This window comes from Zonotrichia leucophrys, chromosome 3 (genome assembly GCF_028769735.1).
Source record: "Zonotrichia leucophrys gambelii isolate GWCS_2022_RI chromosome 3, RI_Zleu_2.0, whole genome shotgun sequence".
NCBI lineage: Eukaryota > Metazoa > Chordata > Aves > Passeriformes > Passerellidae > Zonotrichia > Zonotrichia leucophrys.
In genome coordinates this window covers 36,147,533-36,171,391 of record NC_088172.1, presented here as the reverse complement: position 1 = coordinate 36,171,391, position 23,859 = coordinate 36,147,533, and the positions used below count along the sequence as shown (strand labels likewise).

Here is a 23,859-nt window from a genome sequence, read left to right as displayed (position 1 = left end):
CACAAGGACTCTTTGATTACAACTCTGTGTGCTCACACTTTCTGGAACAGCTCAAAACTTCATAGGACCACAGTCTTGGGGTTCAGCTCTTAAGCATATATTTACTTACAGCTCATAAACAATACTCAAGTAGTCAATAAACCAAAAAGCCCACCAAAATTTCTCATTGTCCTGTATTTCACATTTTATGAATGCACCATTCCTCAGTCCCCTCATTAGCCTTCTCCCTATAGATAGGTGGAAAGGCTTATTGAACTCACAACAGCACTAGATACTGTTTGTGAGACTCAAAATTAACATTTTGAATCACCAGAGAAAGGCTGACTATGACCTGGTATCTCTGGGCTAATTCTCACATATTTCAAACACTGTTAGTAATCTAGTGGGTTCTGGTTAAAAGTTTGCCCAATCACTAAGAAACAATAATTTCTGCCAGATTATCCTGTTTCACTCTGCAAAATTTGAGCTGCCTGAAAAATGTCTTGGGGAAATATTTTCAAGCAGCTTCCCCAGCTCTCTTTCAGGAAAATCACCTACTCTACACACTGACTTTACTACTTTACTACTGTATCTGTAATTAGCAAAGAATGCCAGGCCATAAATATTAATGCACAGATGGGTCCTGAAGTACCTTCAGAAGTTCAGCACAGGCCTCAATAGTCAGATTTTTCAAGTGAGCTTTGATACAAACCCTGCAGGTTCAGGAAGACTTGTCAGAACACCCCTGTCAGAGAGATGCATTTCTCACCCAACAAGAGATGTTACAATCACCCATGAAAATCCCACAACAAATGCAGATGCTTCATTACCTACTTCTGATTTGAATTCCACACAGATCTGGCCAGACCCCCTTACTTCATTAGCACAGGTCTTTGCCTGCTGGGGAAAAAAGTCATCTTCTGTGCTGCTGCTGGCAGTCTGAATGTTTCTGCTTATTTTTTAAACCTTTTCTGAAGTCAGATCTGTTTTTCTCTCCTGTGAAAACTTTCCTTGTTTTTGATTCTTTCCCAAAAATACTGCTGCTGTGATGCTGGGGCCATGTTAGTAATGTCACCTAAAAATCCTGAGGCTGGTCTGAAATGCCATGTCCAGATTAATTGCCATAACCAGTTAATTCATAGAATCATTAAGGTTGTACAAGATCTCTAAGATCACCAAGTCCTATTAATTCAGCAGTGCCAAGTCCACTGTTAAATCATGTCCCTAAGCACCACATCTACACACTTTTGAATACTTCCAACCACAGTGATTCCACCACTTCCCTTGGAAGAGTGGAACAAGGCAACTTGTTCCAATGCTTGACCACTGTTCAGTAAAGAGATTTTTCCAGTTTTTAGATCCTACCTAAACCTCCCCTAGTGCATTCTGAGGCCATTTTTTCTTGTCATATAATTTGTTACTTGGATGAAGAGGCTAACCCCCACCTTGGTACAACCTCCTTTCAGGTGGTTGTACAGTGATAAGGTCCTTCCTGAGCCTCCTTTTTCCAGGCCAAACACCCCCCAGCTTCCTCAGATGCTCCTCATCAGACCTGTGCTCAAATAGAAATGGGTGCTGTTCTCCAGCCGACATCAGTGGGCACAGTTTGTCCACATCAAACCTGATCAGTCTCCAAAACAATGTATCTGCTTCCAAGGCGATGGAAGGATGGCATCTAGGCTGTGCTAACTCCCCTGCTGGGGCCAGGAATTGGCCAAGAGGGTGTTGGTTGTCTTGAGCCAAAGCTGCTCTGGGCTCATGCCTCTGCAGCACGCATGACTGCACCCTCAGTATCCAGTCCCATTTAATTTAAAAACAGTTAATGAGATCATGCAAAACACAGGGTAACATTTCCCAGCCTGACGGGGGAGCAATTAAAAGTTGGCTTTTGGCATGGCATGGGCAGGTGAGGTTCCTGTCACACTGCCACCACCAGCAGGGCCTGCTGAGGCACCCAGCTCTGAGGGCCCGACAAGGAGCTCCCGCTGCCCCTGGAGCGGCCGGCAGAGAGGGGACAAGTCCCTCTACCCACCAGGACAGGAGGGCAGCTGCAGGTGGGATCAGGAGGAGCCCACCCAGCACTGACAGCATGAGCTGAACACTGGCAAAGGCTGGCACTGCCACCTGCAGAAACTCGGGCTGCTGGCAAGCAGGAAGGAGGCAGAGCAGGAGCATCCCAGCAAGGCAGCAAGTGAGGGGCAAAGGGAAATTCTCCACATTGGGAGTTATCTACACTGAAATTAGAGGTGGAAGGAAACAAGAAGTCCTAGAAGGGCTCTCTGGTAAGCATTAAGTACAAAAATGCTTTGGTCTCAACCGAGCAAAGAGATTTGATAAAGAAATACTTACTAGGCCTGCACTTGTACCACACGAGGAGGTATTTGCCGGTCCCGGGGCAGGGGTCCATCCCAAAGAGCCGGCTATTGACGAGGAACTGGCAGCTCCGCCTGTCCTGGCACTCATCCAGCATCTTCTGCAGCCGGGGATAGGCACCAGAAACAGAGAAACAAAAGCACTTCAGTATCCCCGCTAAAGGGAACAGCAAACAGATACAACCTGCAGAAAGAGAAGGCCATCCCTGCCTCCACAACCAGCCCTGGCAGGAGGCAAGTGATGGTGCCCGACACACCAGGTGCCACAGGAGCCACAGACCCAGTGCTCCTTGCACTGTTCTAAGAGAGGGTTTTCATCCCCTTGCATGGGTGCAAAAGGAAGGATTTGCATTGGGATGGTCCCAGAGATTTTGAAACGCATGCTATTTAATCATAATATAAGACAGTACAATCCCGGGAAAAGCAGCTTTGAGGACATGGATCCACCTTGACAGTTAAAAGTAAAGACCTGAACTCTGCCACCACCAATCTGCTTTAGATTTCTCTGGAGATACACAATTTCAAGACAGCTCTTGTCTCAGTTATATAAAAGCTGGTAAATATATAGATATGTAAATTGCTGGTATTCCAATAATTAGTAGTTGTGGTGGGAACACTGTTATACAGCCAATTTAGACACTTTTTAATAGGGCTCATTCCTCTTCCTCCATGATTATTACATTCTTTTAGCTAAACTCAGGAAGGGACTGTGAGTCAGGGGCTTCTCCCACTACTGGCATTTTGGGTCCTACCCCCTTTTCTGCTTTTCCTCTAGCACTTGCTCCTCACTCCCTCATTCATAACTCTCACAAAAACTCCATCTCAGAATCCTCAGGGGCAAGACATTCTGTCTCCTGCTAGAAAATAGCTTCATTAAGGAAGATTAATGATTTCTTTTAACCCTCTGATCCTCTAAAGCAGTGGTAGGGGGGGAGAATAATATTGAGTGGGGCAGTAATTAAGTTTTAAATTCAGCTGGATGGCTAGGGTGGTATTTATGTACTCCTGTAGAGCCCCTAAAGCACTAAAATTACCATAATGTTTGCCTGACACACATGAACCTGTCAGAGCATTTTGAGACCACAGAGCGAGGTAATCCACCTCGTTAAGTCCCTGTGATACAGAGCTGCGAATTCCAGCCCCAAAACAATTAATTTCACTTGCAAAGAGGCACTGGAAAATCCTTCCTCAGAAATTTCCCTAGGCTCCCCTGGTCTCTTTTGTCTTCTCTCTGTTCACTTTTCTTATACTCACCTCGATATTTGGGCTTTCCCACAATCTTCTCCCTGTGCCATTAACATAAAGGCTGTTCCTGCTCAACCATGTGCCACCCAAACCAATTTTCTCTCTGCTTCAGTGAGTACTTTCTATTTTTGAGTTCTCCCTGGATGTAATATATAGAATCTTTAGCATTATAACTCTGAATGTCATGCTTTGAACAACAGCTGTTCCAGTTTCAAGTGCAATTTGAAGCTGCCTCATTTGCAGTTGCTTATAACTTCCTACAGCTTTCACCTTTTGGGCTGACACATGCAAGAATTCATGCCTGCCTCAAGTCTGACCTTTATTTTAAAGTTCAAACCAAAACAATCCAGGCCTTTTCCAGCAGGCAGAGAACATATGCTGTTGTTTTCCACTTACAAAGGTAATAAAATGCAGGCATTTCATTTAAAAATACAGGATTTAGGATGGTGAGGTGAACACTGAAGGAGGTGCCTGGGAGCATTAGCCCCAGCTTGACCATCACATTAAAATGCATAGAAAGAGCATATTCTTTCCTCTAGGCTCATAAGGGTTGGCTGCTCACTCAGCATGTGAAATTTAATTTAATGCAAAATCCAGTGAGTTGCAAAGGAATTTAAGCAATGGTTCCAGCACAGATAACTCTTTTCATCTCAAAAAAGCAAAGAAAAACTGAAACAATTCTGGAGGGCTACACATATTGAGAGAAACTCTCTCCAAATCATTGTGCACCTGAAAAGATTTTCTGGTACTGGACAGCCATGCTTATATACAAGTAAAACTAAAAATATTGAGTAAAGGAAAAGAAGCAGGATCCCAAATGTTTCCTTTCCCTCTAGAGAAGCTTTCTCCCCTCAAAGGCATCAGACTTGGGTTTTGAGCTACAAACCTGTTCACAGCAGACAGGTGGGCATTTCAAGAACCTTCAGCATTGTGTCATGGGTGCTGTTAAAACTAGTAGGAAAACCTCCCTGAGTTTCAGCAAGACTGATTTAGGCCAACAAGAAAACAAGTTTGAAAACCTCAGGTGAGACATTTCTGCAGCACTTGTTCATCTGTCCTCAGGCTCAGCATCAGGAACAAAGACAACAATTCACTGCCTCAGAGAACCACGGACATGGGCAGCCTTCAGGCAGTGCCACTTTGTCTTGGCTCTGCTCTAACTTGTGGCAGCTCTTGCTTATTCCTTGTATTCCACATAAGTGAAACCTCCTGAGTTTACTTCCTGTGGTATGTAAAGGATGGAGGGCAGCAAAAAACAAAGCCTTAGGGAGAAATTTGTAACTAAATTAAGGAGCAAAAGTCATCCCTACCATTGTGAGAACACAGAAAAAAGTGAAGTTTCCTTAAGCCTCAATATGCCATTTACTAATTTGTTATAGTGTTTAGCTACAGTTCCAATTTAATTTGACAGTAGCCGTGACTCTGAAAAGTTTCACGGGGGGAAAGAAATCAGTATTTCCTTTTCATCCATGTAACTCTATTTTACCTCCCCCAAAGGGCAACATTTTTCCTGAAAAGCTAAAAAAATCAGTAAGATTTCTGGTTTCCTGTACACTGTTTGAGTAATGTCTTATGCATAATGAAACATATCCATAAAAAGTAAAATTAAAAAATATACATGTTCAATCCTCAGTGAAATACATCAGGAAAAAAATGCAGGGAAAATTACCTCTACTTGACAGTGCATTTCCTTGCTTAAAAATTTTAAAAAATGTTGTTACACTAGTCTTAATGTTAACTTAGAAACTTGCACATATAACTTTTACCTATCCTTGCACGCACAGAAATTTTCTTTCCCACTGCTTTCATCAGTATGTGCTATGTACCAGCATCTTCTTAAACACCATTCAGAACAAGTGTGACCAGATGACCCCCCAAAGGTACAGTTCCCTGCAGGTCCAGAGGTTCTGGTGTTTACCAGAAGCCAAGACCTTGACTTTCTGGCCTTACTCTCAAAAATCATACATCTAGACAGTATCAGAGCTCTGGCAGATGTCAGATGTTTTTTCTGAAGCATTTGCAGATGATCAGGTAGACTGACACCAGGAAAGTTGAGAGTTCACTTCGTAGTGAGGGAATGTCTTGAGCTCACATGGCTTTTGCTCAATGGATGGAAAAATGTAGGCAATTCATTCCATGTTTTCCTTGCTATTCTGGTTGTCACTGTCATCTGAAAAGGTGGGAAAACACAACCACAAAACCAGCCAGAAAGAGGCCCACAAACAATCTGGACTTGCACAGGAACAGCAGTAGGCCCACAGAACTGGCCCTAGCTGGGAAGCACAACCAGCTCCACATGTCTCCAAGTCTGGTGGATCCCTGACTAAAGCCAAATAAAGTCACCTCAGTTTAGATTATATTATAACAATCACTCCAACTGAGGAAGGTGGAGGAGGAATTCAGGAATTCCTGTCTGGCATGAAAGGGGAGGGAAGACACATTAATTGCGCTGTGCCGTTTTATAATTGCGTTACAGTGGTAAATCAGGCCTGAGGGCTGACAGCCAGCACTCAGGAGGGAAGCTGTGGCTGTTTAAACCCATTCCACTCCCTGGTTCATGACTAAGCTAAGAAGCTGCAAGATTTAGAGGAGATAAGAGAGGAAGAAAAGTGAATTCAAGTAAAACAAACACTAATCTAACCCCTGTGATTTATGCCCTGGATTAATCTCCCTGCAGTGACCTGGGTCTTAAAGCAAGGGCAGCCTCAAGCTCAAAACCATGTCTTTCAAGTAGCCACTGCAGATAAAACAGCGTTCTCGTGTTCATTTTGTTGTGCTCATTAGCTAAGTAATTGCTTGTGCTCATTAGATAACAACCTTTTAAATGAGGAGCTGGATGTGAGCTCTGCAAGGAGGCCATCCCCAGCCATTCCCAGGGGTGTGCTCGTTTTTAGCCTGTCTCTTCAAATCACTCTTCAAGAAGTGCTTTCCCTGCATGCTTAAAATAAACCACAACTGAGCTTAACACCCAAGGCAATTAAACTTATCTCAGTTCTTGGTCCCTCGGAGCAGTTCAGAGATCCAACACACTTAGGGTGTAACTTTGGGCCCATAGAAGCCAATGGTGAAACTCAAAGGGAACGAGGGCTTTGCCACAGGGCTGCTCTCTGTATAGCCTCCATCTTCAAAGGACCATAAGGATGACTGCAGGGCATGTCAGCCATGCATGAAATTACACAGAGGAGCCCTACTAAATAATTGCCCAAATTGTGTGTTGCTGGGGAGAGTAACTCACAGAGCAAGCTGCATGAATGTATCAGAACCATGTGCAGCCAAGGGAAGATGCATATAGCTCTGTTAAGAAACTTATGCAAGAAGATACCAGTAATTTTAAGTATTTTTAGGTGAAATTCAGTCCAGGCATGGACATTATGGTGGAGTTGCACCAACACTTATATTGGTGCACCTTCAGAGTTTTTGCAATGGGAAATAAATACAACAAACAAGTTAGCATGAACTTTCCCTACAGCACAATACATTCATAATGGCTTCATGTCACATTTCATTTGAATTTTGATACTCTTTTATGTACCCTTGAACCCTGGCAATACTTTAAAGCATGCTATAAACTTAGTGCTTTCAAGTTGAAAACTTATTTACAGTCCTGTTGCTGAACACTGAACATTCATCTCCATTCATGCAAATTACTGAAGTCCATGGAGGAAGAAGATTTTCCAAGAATCAGCAACAGGGAAGCACAGACTACATAAGGAAGTGAAATCCATGTTGATGAGGTGCAGGTGACCTGCCTATGGCTTCATTGAGCCACCTTCCCAGCCTGCTCCACTAGAAACTAGTTCGGCTTTGCCCAAATTACTGTATTCCATCTGTGCATCACTTGAAGAAGAGATCAGAGGCCCTGAATCTTGATCTATGGCAAGATAGATAGTAGAGCACTAAAACTAGTGCTCTACTATCTCTTACCACTCTACTATCTCTTACCACTCTCCCATGGACTTTGCTGGCTCACAGCAGAGTCAGCAGGAGGAAACTATGCCCACATGTTTGGTCAGCCACAAAAACATACCAGACTGTGAAATAAAGGACTGAAAACTAGGCATGCATTCCCTGTCACCAGCTCTGCTATGGGGGTAGTAGATGCCAGCAGGACAGTAGAGTACATAGCAGTGGGCTGGGATGCTAAAACACCAGCAGGATTCACCAGTGCTCCTCTGTCAGGGCCTTGAAAGAGCTCAGAAACAGCAATTCACAAAGAGCAGCAACATCTCCACCAAATAGAAGGGCCTGATAAAAGCTGCATTACAAATATCACCTAATTAACACTACCTACATTTCCTAACAGTAGGAAACTTAATCTGTATGCAGGGTCAACTTCAAAGGGAGAGGAGGTCTAAGCTGAAGAAATACAAAAGGATGCATAACCAAAAGTCATGAGATTAAAGAAAGGGAAAGCTTAAAACACAAAGTGGAAAAAAAAACCCTGGGAGCAAACCATTACACTGTCAAGCAGGTTCTTAGTGGCAATGATGGAAGCCCCATGACTTGGAAAGTTTAAATTTAGAGTAAACAAAGCATTAGGAGGCTTACACCCTGGGGAGCAGTCCTGCCTCATCAGGGAGACAGGCTGCACTGGCCACCTCTGCCTCCAGTGCCTCTTCTCCTGCAGGACATAATCACTCTGCTCTGATGAGCTACTTCAGTCATGCCAAAGATTTCACAGACATAGCAATTTAGAGATTGTCTGTGACCTCTGCATCCAGCAGTTCTACTTGCAAATAACTAGCTGGAGGAGCCACTTGCCAGAGAGTTCTATTTCAGCTTAGGCAAGATTCATGAATGAAATAGCACTGGTTCTGTGATTTTTAACAGCAACTTTGGCAGTGCAGAAAACAATTCTGGACCCTGAGCTCACTGCTCACCATCCTGTGCTAAGTAATTAATGTGGTCTGAAAAAGAGTTTCCCACACTGCTCTTTAGTTCACTGACATTTTTGAGACTTAAACCTTCCTTGTTCAAAATGTCTAGAAACTGTGGAGTTCTAATATTCAATATAACAATGGGTTCTCCTCCCAGTGCTACTGATGACCATTATTCTTCCTTTCTACCAATTTCTTCCTTCTTTCCCCCTGACCATCATCATCTTCTAGATGTTCAAAGTCATGAGAAAGGGCCCTTTTTTATTCCTGTTGAGGCCACTTAGGGCTGTGACATCAGTGGGACCAGGCGATATCTGGTGACTGGACATGTCAGGAGCCATGGTTCTTGGCCTGCCAAGAAAACTGGGGCAGTTGAGAATGTTTCCTTTTACTTGGTATTTTATCTTCAATCCAGAATAACTGGGGAAAACAAAATCCACTTTGGAAACAGCAACATGAGCCCTCTCTTTTTGTGATCAACAGCTGGCCTGTGCTTTGAGAACCATTTCTGGAAAGTTTGTCTCATCTTTCCCCCAGCAAAGAGGTCAGCTCCCTTTAATTTCTTCTTTGTTTGTTTGTTTGTTTGCTTGCTTCACAGAAACCTTCCTGGTGGATGAAAATGAAAAAAAAAAGAGGGAGGAAATGTTCAGGGAATCCTGGGGTCAGTATGCAAGGAATCTGCTCCCTCTTGCAGGGTTGCTGAAGCGACAGCAGGAGATGGTGGCAGCAAAGGTGTCCTGTCTCTCACCCAAAGGACAAAAGGAAATACCACATCAGCAGCACTAGTGATCCTTGTCACCAAGGTCCGGTTATCCTGGAGAGTGTTGAAAGAGATCCAGGGCACAGGCCATGCCCACAGGCCCTTCCCAGATTAGCTAATCTTTCTAAGGAGAGTTGGGATTCAGCTCCAGACCACCTTCTATGCACAGCTCCTCTTGGGAAAACAAGTGACACGGTAAAATATTGCCCTTGGAAGAGCATCTATCTGCTGATTTCAGTACCTGTGCAAATGAGGAGAGAAGTTAGCCCTCAATGTGTTTGGTAAATATCAGAGGGCAGAAGCATAACAAATTAAGTGGCTCTCCAGGGTTTTCTGTTTTCCTTACAAATAAGCTGTGGTTTTATTTTCTGCCAATTTATCAAAATGAGAAAATTGCAGATAATCAGCTGTAAAGTGTAATATAGTTTTCTGGTAATAAGCAATAATTTTAGCCAACCATTATACATTCTTCCATACAGACCTCAAGTGTTTCATTGCTGAAAACAAATGGCATCAGAAATACTGATCCAGAATTCAGCCTTCCAGTACATAAAGGGGGCTTACAAGAGGCTTGCAAGAAGGGTGGGCAGTCATACAACAAGGGGGAAAAGCCTTGAGGTGAAGAAGGGAAAATTTAGATTAGATACCAAGAAGAAATTCTTTACTCAGAGCGTGGTGTGGCATTGGAACAGACCACCCAGTTCTGGCTGTCCCATCCTTGGAATTGTTCAAGGCCAGATTGGATGGTGCTTTGGGCAACCTGATCTAGTGGAAGGTGTCCCTGCACATGGCAGGGGATTAGAACAAGACAATCTTTAGGATCCCTTCCAACTCAGACCATTCTATGAGTCGGTGGTGATTCTATGAATGTCCAAATTCTTTGTGCATTTGGAAAGCTCCCCTTGAATCTGACATTACAGTGTTAGAACAGAAATGTGCAGTCTGGGGTCACTGGGTCACTGCCCTAATGTCTCATACAGACTCTCCCAAGTGGTCTGCAAACAAAACAAGTGACTAAAGCAAGGAATCCTGGCAGCCAATCACATAAAGCTGAATTAGTAGTGGTTCTCTCAGTGTAATCAACTCCTTCTTCTCCCTTTTTAACATAGAAACAATATCTGAATTGGACATTTACAGTGGCGAGAGATTGTAAATGGGAGTTTACATGCACAGCTAGTGTTTGCGGGGCACAGTTAATAAATGCTCCTCACTGCCTCCAGACCACTCTCCAGAGAAGCAGCAGATTTATACAGTCATGGGTTTGATTAGACACAGTGATTTTATATACTTAGTTATGAAGGGTTTGGTTTGGCTGACTTTTTCAATTACTGACAAGCAGAATATACACACAATTGGTCCTGCCTGTAGCAGCCATATATCTGAGTTGCAAAACCACAAAAATACATGCAATTTCCTTGTCTACAGCTTTCCAATTTCCAACACACATACATTTCCTACCAGTGAGCTGCAGGCAGCTTGCCATTCAGCTTGTGGAGTTCCTGGCTTACCCCTCAGAGAGGCCTCACCCCCTCCAGAACTGAGAGAGAAGATGAGATTCATCTCTGGCATTTGGACTCATCCTACCCTGGGCAACCACAACACATGGAAGGATCAAAGCCACATTTGGGGGCACAAAGAGGCTGTGAGTCTCCTCCAAAAAGGCTCAGGAACTTGCCAAAGGTGTCCCAAGAAATTTGTGGCAGAAGAGAGAATGTCAGCAGCTTTCCCAGCACATCTGCATCCCCCAAAATGGGTTAATAACAGTGTTTTGGTCATCATCATGTAAGAAATGTACTGCACAAGGGATCTACTGCAGGACTACCTACAGGGAACACAATTCTCACTCTGATAAAACAGGGATTGGGAATTACAAGCCGCCTAAGTATTGAAGGCAAAGCTAATGGGGAACAGGTCTGAGGACATAAAAAGCTAAGAGAGGCAGGTAAGGATTTATTTTCAATCCCTCCTACACATAAAAACCATGAAATGGAAACCCTAGGGTAATATCTTCCCTCTTCTCAAGTGCTTCCAGATGCCTTAAGTGTGCCACTCACCCACAAGGGTTCAGGCGATGCTCATAGCTATCAATCACCTTGGTAAATGAAATGTTGCAAGTAAATTTTTCAGTAAATCAATAAAAGAAGGGAAAGCTTGCCACTGCCAAAGCTTTCTCTCTGTGTTCTCCCACCCTAAACAATACAACTGTCTCTCATCTGTTTCATTATGAACTTTTGTTATCATATCTGGGAAAACCTTTCACTGATAAGGACCACATCCTCCCATACTACAGCTCAGTCCCTTGCTGTGCAGTGGAAGTGTCATGAGGGCAACTTCAAATCTGTCAGCCTAAGAGTTACTCTACAGCCAAACACCAACCTTGCCAAATTCTTGAGAACTTACCACTGGCATTTGGAAGCCAAAGCACTCACATCAACTTTTTTAAAAATGCTGTAAATGTCTCTTTAAAACCCTGGATGCAAGGGGGAGAAGTGATGTGGAAAACTCTGGCCTTTAGCCAAATTATAAAAGAAATTCCTCACTAACCCTTTAGGTTCATTAATCTAGTCTGCTATAATTTTTTATTATGAGTTATTATTGATTCTAAGCCATAAACACACTGGATGACTGAGAGCTTTGCCCAAAAGTTTTCACAGTCCCAAATCTGGCACTTGGAAAAACTTGTGCTTGCTTCAACACCCAGAAGCAGACCCTATTCATCTCAACAACATCAGCCAACTCATGTTTCTAATTTTAGTTGCTCCTACTGACAGTTGAGTAACACTGGCACCTTCCAAATAATCCTTTGATTTGCTGACGTCACATGTGCTCTTGGGACAATACACAGAGACAACTTTCCCTACACAGATGATCAGAGCTGATTAACTACTGGGGGATGTTACGAGTTTAAGTGATGTATGACCACTTACAATGGCCTAAGAGCCAAATGAGTCACAAAAAGCAAATCCAAGGATTCTTTTTGGGTTTCACATTACCAAAGTAAAAGCCTCTTGAAATAATATCTAAAGCAAAAAGAATGCTACAGCAATTTCTGAATATGTTGAAAAAGCTAATATTTGGGAAGGAAAACTATAAAAATAATGCTCTTCAAACACAGTGAAGCATAATGCAGCCCTGAAGTGTAGTTCTCCTTCAACCACATTCCTGAAGTGTTACTGACTAGAGTTGCAGGAAAACTAAGAAATTCACTATCAAAATCTAATTCAGTCCTGTCTAAACTACAAGGATGAATTATCCACTAAGCTATGTGAGATGTCAGAGCTCCCATGCTGGGTAGCCCTGCTTAAGGCAGGTCTGTGCTGCACCAACACTGAGACCTGCTGTCTGGCCAAGAAAAGGTGAAGTACAAATTTAAGAAATGCATTTTAACAATACCTGAAGAGAAGTGCCAACTGAACAGGCAACATCTTCTTTAATTAAAGTTGCATAGGAGTGGGGATAGCGAGAAGGGCACAGCTGATGACTTGGTACAATTCGGCCGTAAAAAGAAGACTGGATGCTGATGGTGGTTCTGTGGGGACATCTCAGGGACACATATTCTCCATCACAGGCATGGTCAGTGTAATTCTTTAGTACCTGTGATATGTAACCTGCAAAAAACACAACAAAAACCATCATCAGGGAAAAGTAGTTAACAATTAGTGATTTACAGCAGTGCAGCCAACAAACACAAAATAATAGTCAATGAGGGATGCAGATTTTATTACTCATCTCACAAAGGTGCAAAGGAGAGACACGATGACAGGGACATTAGGGACACTTGGTGATTTGACCTTGAGCCATGTTTCATATCGTTAGTGGAAGGAACATTTGGATGCTCTAAACTCTTAGTTGAATCATACAACTTATTTACATCAGCATATCTGTCAACTTTACAGGAAATGCAGCTGAGCCAGACTCATAATTTAGACTTAGTCTAGATGACCCATGCAATTTTTGGCCCCTCAGTACAAGACAGATTTCAATAAACTGGAGTGAGTACAGAAAGCCACCAAAAAGGCTGGAAGCTAGAGCACTTTCCCTGTAAGAAGTGGCTTCTTCAGCCTGGAGAAGAGACATTTTTGCGGGGAAAATAACAGCAGCTTGCCAGTATCTACTCTGAGGTTATCAAAGAGATGGAGCAGGCTCTTCACCGTACGAAAATGAGAAATAACAGGCACAGTAAGAAACAGGAGTTTTAGACCAGATATATGGAGCAAGTTCTTCAGAGAGCAGTCAAGCAGTGGAGCAGCTTGTCCAGAGAAGTTTTGCAGCCTACATTACTGGAAGTTTCCAAGACTTTACTGGATAAAGCCCTGAGCCAGCAGGTCTGACATTCTAGAGCAGTAGGTTAGACTAGAGAACAGAAGTCCCTTCCAACATCACTTTTCCTATAAACTAATGGTCATGGGCAAAAAGGCCCAAATGCAGAGTCACTAAGGGGAAGGTTGGGGTACAATTGGTTGTATGAGGTCCTATTTCATCCTGGCACTTCAGTGCCATCTTTGATCTCCTTTCACATTATACCATTTTAATTCTTCTGGCTGCACCTTCCGTCCTAGCCCTTTGACACTTCCTCAGAGCTTTGCTTTCTCTCTCATTTTGAACAGTCACAATATTTTTTGAAGGAAAAACTACACAGAACCAAATCTCTCCTTGTTTCTTAGGGGATTATGTTATCCACTATAATGAAGTTGTTGACAAGAATAAAGCAGCGGGACAAAGTCTCATTAAAATTGCACTGAGTCAAAAGGGCTGATTACAGTCAGGTTGCCATGGGAACTCCCAAACAATCCTGACTTTGCTGCACTCAGGGAAACCTCCTGGTTGCTGATACAGAGACATCCATACAGGGAACACTAGAGCATGCCCCATGTCAGTGTCACCCATGGCTCCATTCAACCCCACAGATCTCCTCTCTGCAATGGGTCTGGAAGGCCCCTTCCCACTACTGCCACCTACACAAGCCTACAAGCAGCCACCCCACAATGCCTGTCCCTATATTCCTCTTGCTCTGTGGAGGAAGACAGAGAGAGGACATGGTGGGATGGCTGCTGCTATACTCTTAAGAGATAGTAGAGGAAAGGGAAAAGCAATTAAAAGAAACAATTCCTGGACAAATACCTAAGACAGAAGATAAAACTTGTTTTTTTAAAAAAAAAGACTATTCTCTTGGTGACCCATAATCACAGAATAACTTAGGTTGTTACCTTTGCAAGTCATCTAGTCCAGCCCTCTGTTCCAAGCAGGGCAAATTTAGTCCAGCTTTCCCAGTTCTGAACCCAAGGGTGGAGCTTTCACAACCTCTCTGAGCACCCTGTGCCAAAGCCGAACAGCTGTCACAGTGAACCCTTTCAGAGAGAAGACTGTTTCCATTTTGTCTATATCTTTAGGCACTTTAAAACAATAATTAAACCCCACTTTCCCAATTTTTCACTTCCCATATCCAGACCTTTTACTGGAAATAGCTCTTCTTCCATGCCAACACCAAAACCTAGCTCAGGAGTGCTGTGAAAGACCACCAATCTCAACAAATTTCAAGGTGCCTAAAATAACTACGATTACTGTTCTTAGAGAAAACCAACACACAGTAATTTAGCTTCATCATTCAGCTGCCACTGTGGGGGCTGGATTCTCTGATTTCTCTAAATTTTAGCCTGTAGTTCTTACTTAACAGTTCTGTTGCTGCAATGCCTCGAGGTGTGTGACAAATAAATATTTACTCAAATCAGCATGTTAATTTCCAAGTCCCGAGGGCAGCTTTTGCTCATAAGAAAAAAGCTACGACACAGCCTCAGTTATCAGAGTGAGTGACAGGGCTGCATCAGATCAGCAAAAAACACTACTTAATTTAGTGCCTCTATTTCACTTGTTCAAGGAGGCACTCTGGGACAAAATTAACTACTGGGGTGGACCTGCTTTCCCAGTTGGTAGAATGCATGCCCTGGGGGTGCTGAACACCTCGTCCTGGAATTAGTTCAGCTCTCTCTCTCAAAAGTAAGGCGACTATGCAGGATGGCCATCAGGGCAAGCAAACCACAAACAGAATCAGAATACAGCACAAAATATTGAAATGCATTTCCATGCAGTTAGTCCAGTGCATTAGGACTTTTCCCTGAGGCCATCCTATTAAGGAGCCAGAGAAATACAACCAAAGTGCAGTCAGGACTTTACTGCCTCCTCTGAATATTCAACTGCGCTGTCAGAACAGCCTCCTACAGCATGCCTTTCATATTGCCAATTCAGGATCAGGAAGGTTACAGCCCCTGCAATTAGTGCAGATCACTTGTTGAAACAGCTCCTTCCTCTCATCTTCCACCAGAAATCTCAAAATAACTTGAGTTCGCTCAAGCTCAAGATATTGATGGGATTGAAGGCTTTGATGGTGATTGACTCATAATACACAAAGCACAATGTCTGAAACATCTGCACTGACCGCTGTCAGAGAGAAGAGACTGGATTAGGCACAGGCATGGTCATGGAGGAGATGATGTTCTTCAAAGTGCAAAAGGAAGTGGCTGTAGAGAATTATTGCTTTTTTTTTTTTCTCTTTAAGTGTGTCAGATTTGTACTAATTCATTGGTAGTTCTTTTGAAAATGCTGGCATTTCATTACCCATTGATTCATTGTTCAGTAACCCAAAATCTGAATTCTTTTCAGGACCCTTGTTGAATTTTCAGTAACAAGTCTCCAAGTAACCTTTTATACCCTTACGTGTGGTACAAGGAAGGGAACCACTGGGAGTCTCTTTGTTGAATGAAATATTTAAACATGAAGCCAATGGCATGTGATTGAGGACTTTAATAGCACTTGTATACCAGGGTAAAACAATGTTAGATCAGGTGGTGATTTGAGTTTTTCTTTAAAAATATGAATTTCATTTGAAAACATGTTAAAAGCAACAAAGAAATCTAAATAATTAAGCCCATTAAACCTTTTCTAAATGCTTCATGTTTTGAAAACCTGGGATAACAAAAATAATCTTAAAATGTTTTGTGGTTAACACTTTTCTTAGTTATTGTGTCAAGGATGTGGAATCTTTGATGATGAGCTTTCATACTCCCAAGTTAAATCAATGTATAGAGCTCCAGAGTTAAACATCTCCTCAATTCAAAAAAAACAGTGTCACCACCAAAGCAGGGATTTACACTCTGGAGATAGAATAAACAACCAAAAGAAATGCATTATGAAATGACAGATCATTTTTCCCTCAAAAAAGAAGGAAATGTTCCCTTCAAACACCACCTGCAATTTATTTTTCCAAGGTGTGGGGTTTGCCTGCTATCAGTCACCAGCAATTATTTTACACTACTCACCAAACACAACGCTTAATGCTGACCGTAACTTTATCCCCCCCAGCAATGTCAGCTCCTAAGAATCATCTGAACCATTGCCTCTCCAGGAAACTGTTGAGTTGCCAACAGTCACTTGAGTCCTCCAACAGTCAGTTCTAGATCCTAACACATATGAAGGAAAGAGAAACATAACAGTTTCATACAGAATATCACCATTTTACAGGAACTGTAAATCTAAACATCCTCCTTTATTCCTCTCATGGAGCTACCCCCTTCCCTTTTGAAACCAAAGCAGCTGATGGAGCAGTTCACAAAAGCACAGATGGCATAAGGGCTTCCACCCCATCCAGAAGTAGGAAAATACAGCCTCCAGTACATAAAGGGGCTTTACAACAAGTCCAGAGAGGGGCATTTCACAGGGCCACAAAGTGAGAGGACAAGACAGAATGGCTTTAAACTAGAAAATTCTCCTCTTAGGAAGAAATTCTTTACTGTGAGGGTGGTGAGGCCCTGGCACAGGTTGCCCAAAGAAGCTGTGGCTGCCCCATCTTTGGAAGTGTTCAAGGCCAGGTTGGACAGAGCTTGGAGCAATCTGGGATAATGGAAGGTGCCCCTGTACAAGGCAGGGGATTGGAATGAAATGGTCTTTAAAGTCCTTTTCCAGCGCAAACTGTTCTATGATTCCATGAGTCTATGAGTTTGTAACTGTTCTTTGATAATAGCAGAGCACACAAACATTCATTCATGTATCCCAATTAACCATGGCTGTCTAAAACCAGCAAGCTCTCTTCTCCTGCTTCCACTAAAACCAGTTCTAGTTTTGCTTGACAAGGCACATAGCAACTCACCACCTGCCAATCCTCAGAACAGAGATTGCATCTTTCACTAGGGAACATCCCTGTAGGAATGTGCTGGAAGAATAGAGAAAATCACAATAGAACTAACTCTTTTTACAGTTTGGATGTGATCCAAAACTTTTAATAAATTACAAGAAAATTCAAAGGATCCTAATGGTTAATGAATTACTACATATAATTAAAGCCAGAGCTTCATAAACATCTGCATCAAGCTACATCCAAGCTATTGTAATGTCTTCTTAAAATATCCCATTTTGAGCTCTTGTGGTCACAAATACAGGAGTACATACATATCATAGAGACAAATCAATCTCATAAAAAAAGGACTTTATACTTAGAAATAAGTGATTTACCAATCACTGAAATACATGGAGTCACTGCAATTAACTGCTGGTGAATTAAGTATTCCCTAGTTGCTGGTTGACACAGATTCTTTTATTTATAATCCTCTTATTTTCCAAATCCATATTGTTTTTTCAGTATCTGCTGCCATTTTCTTCTAATTTCCTCATCTCCCTTGCAGATGTTATAGAGACACTGAATGTGACACAGAACTTTTTTTCCAGGAGATAATCAGATTTTCTGGAGTTCAGACAACCCCTAAACCACACTGATCTTCAGGCAGGCTGTGGACTGGAGAATTTCAGCTTTTTCTTTATGGGCAGAGCACTGATCCTTGTAACATCTCACAGAAACAGAGCTGAGCCAGGGGAATCGAGTGACAGCCATGAGGATGGGCCAACAGGGCTGAAATGTGACCCCAGAACAGGCTTGAAGCCAGAGCAGGGACTCAATGAGTGCATTTCATACCAGGCATTGCTGATAATCCTGTGGTGGTGGCAGCACAAGCCGCTCTCTCAAATCACAGAGCAGCTCAGTACAGACAAGCAGGGTTTGTTTTGCTTTTTTACTAATGCTGGAGATTGAAATGTGCTATTACAATCCTTCTACAGAGAGATTTGCTTTCAGTTCAGCTACTCCCCAAGCCTTTCACCTTTCAGATACCATACAGCTCTGAACAAACGTGAACATCTTGTAAGAATATTAAGGAAAATATTTTTATTTTAAGTCAACAGTTCCCTGCCCCCTATCTGATCTTCTGTACCTCAGCTACAGTTTCAAGCAGCATCCAGTGTTAATTCAGAAAAATGGTTTTGAAAGAAGAGTGAACTTAGAACTGCAGCTGAGTGCCAGCTAAAGTCTAAACAAGGTAAGTTTTTGTAAATGCTGATCAGTATTTCATACCAGGTTTTTTGTAGGGATGAGAAAGTACTGGAAGTTAGATTGGTGAAGGCTAGGGGTGGCAGAAATAAAAACACTGTCATTTTCAATTCTGCAGGTTTGAATATGACACAGATACTATTAAGGATTACTAATTATTCCCTTAAATTCCCTAACTCTAAACTTCTACAAAATTCAATAAAACACTACAGCTTTTACACACACAGTTGGAATTACTCTGGAGGATTAAAAAAGCAACTCCAACTGCAAGTAGTTTTGGTCTATAACTTTAAACAATCAGTGTAAAAATTCAATACAAAAAATCTTTTTTTGTTATTTGAATTATCATCTTTGATGATTTTCTTTGACTGTCCCATCAGTCCATACTTTCTTGAGAGCTTACTTTTTTTCTAAAGCAAGTTTTTTAAGCCTTTACAACTATGGAGATTTATTTCTCCTGAAATTCTACATTTTGAAAAACAAATGGACAGAGTTTAAGAAATTTTTTTTTTTTTTTAATGCTTGAATATTTATCCTGGAAGAGCCTCCTGCAGGTCACCCAGCCCAGACTGCTGCTTGGACCAGGGTCAATATCAAAGTGAAATCAAGCTGCTCAGCACCTTGTTCAGCCCTCAGCAAGGGCTGCCATTAACAGGGATTCCCCAGCCTCTGAGGCACCTCTGCTTCACCTTCCTTGTCATTCAAATTTTTCCATTTATTTTTCAAATGAGTGCTAATAATTTTCCCTGTCACAACTCATGTTTCTTGCCTCCTGCCTTGTTAGTTTCCTGCTCTGAGAGGAGCCCAGCTTTGGTTTATGTATAGTCATTTCCAGGAAGCATCTGGATGCTGCTTAGCTTTCTCTTCTCCACCATCCCTCCTATGCCATGTGCTTCAGGTTCAAGTATCCTCCTGGCCCTCCACTGCACTCCCTCCATTTGTCAGTGTTTCTCCTAGAATTTGCACCAGTATCATGACTGGTGACTCAAGGTGCTGTCCGCCCACTTCCTTTGGATTTCAGGAATTTCTCAAAAAACTCTTGTTTGCTGAGCTGTATGGTTGCAGGCAGCCACAATTTTGCAAGAAATTTGACAGTACAGAGAATTTGGTTGGAAGGCAGTGCACAAGGACTTCACCAGCTTGCAACCCTCTCTCCAGCTACTGATTCCTGCTCCCTTGTTTCAGATCTAAGCCTCTTCCAGTGATTTGTGTGCATGTGATGTATGGAGCTGAGAGCAGCCATAGCTGGAGCAAGGTCAGTGTCCATGGATGTCTCCTGCCAGCCACTGGAGCAAGAGATTGAGTGCTCAGTGTGTAGGTACATCTGGGGCCACTGCTGGCTGTCAAGTTGGGCTGGCTGGCAAGTAGAATAAAAGCTTTAGGAGGCAGGTATGAAAGCAGCCACGAGACAAATACTGCCAAGGCCAGAGAGGCTTTGAGTTGTCTACAGGAAGTCCAGGACAGCTACAGCAAGACCAGGAGTCAACAAAGCCTCTCTGCATGCTCCTATCTGTGTGAGGTGACTGGGGACCACAGACCTGAGTGGACACTCTGGGGCCAGTTTTCAGAGGATCCACATGAAATGCATTTATTTTACATTTCCTACTAACAGGCTTTCATCCTGCTCAGCTGGACAGGGGAACAGGATGAGGCCACTGGTGCTGTTTGTGTTTGTGTGGAAGCCAAGTGTTGGTGCCTGAATCCAGTGGCCTGACCCAGCCCCGCTCTGTCAGGAGCAGCTGCTCAGCACCTCAGTGCCTGCACCTGGGGACACAGGGCTCTTGTATCTCTGCTCTATCAGGCTGCCAGATTTGGCAACTCCCAACCCTTCCCTCTCAAAATTCCATGTGTGTGTACATGTGAGTATGTGTATATATGAAAAATATATTTATATGTAGACATATGCACACACATGTGTATTAAAAAAACCAAGCAACTTTGCAGAATATTTTACCTAATTTAAGTTGCAGAAGAACCTGAACCTCACTGCAACTGAGGAGTTCATTTTTTGCAGTACTAAATTTCTTATAACACTTTGTTAGAATAATGTCATAACTTCATAAATATTAATATATTATATAAGTAATATGGTAGTGTTACAGCATTATAAATATTAATGTCTTGCTTTAATTGAAAAAAGGATAACTTGCAGTGGTATGTATTACGTGTCAAATACATAAATTATATTGCACATAGTGCGATCAAATTTATAATATACATCTTATAGCATAACCAGGTTGTCTTGAGAAGCCTTATGGGGTTTGTTCAGCACTCAAAGAATGAGAGCTGTGATTTTGAGAGAGATTTAAACTATACTTCCAACAGTCCCCAAAGGTCAATCCCATACACTGTGACAAGCTGGGCACTATTTCATTCCAGAGATACAGCTGCAGTAAGGCTTAAGGTCATTGCTTTACAGCTGAGTGAACTGCACGGGTGATACTTCCTGAGCAGCTTCAGCTGGCTCTTTCTCCTTGGCTCCCAACCAAGTCCTTTCCAAAACACAGTCATCCCACACATAAATCACAACACTGCTCACTCTGGCCTTGCCATTGCATTCTAAGCAGCAATAAAGAACTTAACGCCACCACGGCCATGCAGCTCTTCTAAATTAAGTTATAACAGATTTATTTTATTCAAAGAACAGTTTTATCTAGGTGGTTTATATACAAGAGATTTTTAACAGCAAAAATACAGTGATATAATTAGTCTGCCATAATTATACCCATATAACACCTCATGATACATGCATAACTACCAATGCACCTTTCCTCATGTATTAAAGTCTCATTGGTGTTCATTTGGACTTATATTTTCACAGTAATGTCCTTTTGATCCCACCCCTTCAGGTGATAAATTCTTATGAAAAATTCAGCTTTGAAATCAACATCATTACAAAATTAAAATGCAATTGGAAGGAGCCCAGCTAAGAAAAAAACAATCCCAAAGCTTGGTGTCTTTCAGCAGCCAGGTGTAAGAGCTCAAACAGGATCTGTCCCCATAGTCAGCCTGTCCTTGAAGCATCATTGTGTCTTAGGGCAAGAGACTGATCACTGTTCTGCACCTTCTGGTCCAGATACTAAAATTCCTGAAATCAAATTTGTGTCATTTGGCAGCTCTATCTCCATCAAATCCCTTCTTGGGCCCTCAGCTGTGTCAAAAGTCAATGCTGGCAAGCACTGAGCCTGTCAGCAGCCCCCTGATGCACCCTTTTGCCCAATAAATGCCCTTTTTTTTATCTCTAGTATTTAGGAAGCAAGGGATTTACCAGTTCACCACATATCAAAGAAAATTTTATCCCAAATCGACTCTGGAAATAGGAACTATTTGGCATTTGTCATGAAAGCAGGTTGTGTTTATCTCTGACAAGGTCTGTAACAGCTCCTTCATGTCACCACACAGTGTGACAGTGAGAGACAGAGCAGTAACTTGGGAAGTTTGGGAATGGTCCAATTTTACCAAAACCCAGGCTTTCACCATTGCAAACACAGAGGACAGGGGGTTTTTTTTGCACCAGAACATGCAGTAAGGGAACTATAAATCAGCCATTCTATAACTGTGAGCTCAGCAGAGCTGCAGCAGAAGATGTGCCTAAAATCCGCCTGGCCTTTGCCCACAGCTTTACTGGGAGTGACAGGGAAGTATCCTGCTACTACCCAAATTAAAAGAAATCTTTTGCACAGCATATCACACTGGGAAAAAGAAAGCGGTTATTTGACCACACAGACAAGACTTTATGCACACTGACCAATCCTTTAAACAAATCAAGAATTCAGCCATAACAACCTGACAAGGGCTAAGAAACACCAACACTGAATAAACAGGTTTCTGCCCATTCAGAAGAAATTATTCTGACAAGACTGTGAGTACAGGGCAATGGCAGATTTATTTAGACTGGGCCAAGTGGCAGGAGGGAAGGCAAAAGTGCATAACCCCATGGGAGCTGCTGCTAAAGCCATCACAAGCAGATGTGAGTGCTTTGCCCACAGTGCCAGGAGCCAGCTCTGGGGCTCTCTGAGTGACCACACATCTCTGAAAAATGTAGATTTCAACTGGCAGGTGAAAATGTTGAACAATTCTTGTGATCCCAGAGAGCAAATCTGAAATCCTGTTACCTTGCATGAAATAATAGAGTGTGACTTACATGTGCAAGTACCAACTTGGCAGAGAAGAGTTTTCCTACAGAAGAACTTTCCAATCAGGTTGTAGTCTCCTCCACTGTTTTTAAAAAGGAATTCAGCACTGCAATTGTCATTCTTATCAGAATCTTTTTTGCCCTGCAAACTAAAATTCAAGGCCTCTCTCATTTGGTGCTGTGCAATGATGGGTAAGGTTGGCAATCTCCACGCTCAGGGAGGTCAAATCGCTGGATTGCTTTCCCACCTGGCAAATTTTCCAGTGAAAAAGCAGAAAATTTTGGGGGATAATGACAAATCAGAGCCTGTGTTGGGAAGGGCATGTACTGCTCACAGACATATTGCATGAGCTCTGCTGAGACACTGCAGAAAACCCACACTGGTGATTTCCCTCCAGAATAGAGACCTTGTGCTTAATTCTCCCAGAACTTGCCTCCCAAGACAATCCAAAGGTTAGGGAAAAGCTTGTTTCCAGCACTGGGATTTTCATATCTCCCTTTTCCTTCTGCTTTACATTCCATATTTTATTCATTTATTCTTATTGAGAGTAGATTTGTCAAATTTAATGAAAGCAACAGCTCCGAAACAAAGTTGCATGCTTTTCCCCAGGACCTGCAGTAAGAGCTGCCCTATGCATGACCTTTGCCTGTGAAATGCATATTTCTCTTTGCTTTGGCCAGGCCTTGGCAGCTTTATGAATCCCAGGAGAGGAAAGAAAATGAGTAGAGGCTGAGACAAGATAGAAGAGGCTAAACAGTGAAAGGATAAAGCAGAGTAAGGGAAAAATAAGGAAATTTAAAAGGGAAAATAAAAGAAGACAGAGGTTAGAATAGACATATAAAATCTCTTTCTCATTTTTCAGTTAGAAGGGTGGTCTCAGGAGTTCATCCTGACAAGAAGAATCAGCTGGAAGGATTGTGGACATTGGATCACTTGAAACTGGAGGAACAGAGAGCAGCCTTAAAATAGAAAAAAGGAGAAAAGATAAAGATTTTGAGCAAGAGTATCCGTTTGTAAGTGACCTGTCTTTATGTCCTCATGTGATCTCTTATTTCCAAATCATACCTGCTTGCAAAAAGGAAAAAAAAAATCCAGGAAAAAATGGGATCTCGGAGAGGCT

General features: G+C 42.4%; 1 protein-coding gene across 2 annotated transcripts in view; it reads right to left on the bottom strand.

The window, feature by feature from the left end:
* The window catches only part of EVA1A (eva-1 homolog A, regulator of programmed cell death), a 203,926-nt gene that overhangs the window by 135,020 nt on the left and 45,047 nt on the right, over nt 1-23,859 (bottom strand). Inside the window, exons 2-3 of one of the 2 annotated variants that reach the window (XM_064706873.1) lie at nt 12,627-12,841; nt 2,329-2,452 (exon numbers count right to left, since the gene is read on the bottom strand). In XM_064706873.1, coding sequence (XP_064562943.1) covers nt 2,329-2,452; nt 12,627-12,841 — 339 coding nt within the window. Of the gene's footprint in view, nt 1-2,328; nt 2,453-12,626; nt 12,842-23,859 lie in introns of those variants that run through there. The other variant, XM_064706874.1, reaches the window with a different exon arrangement.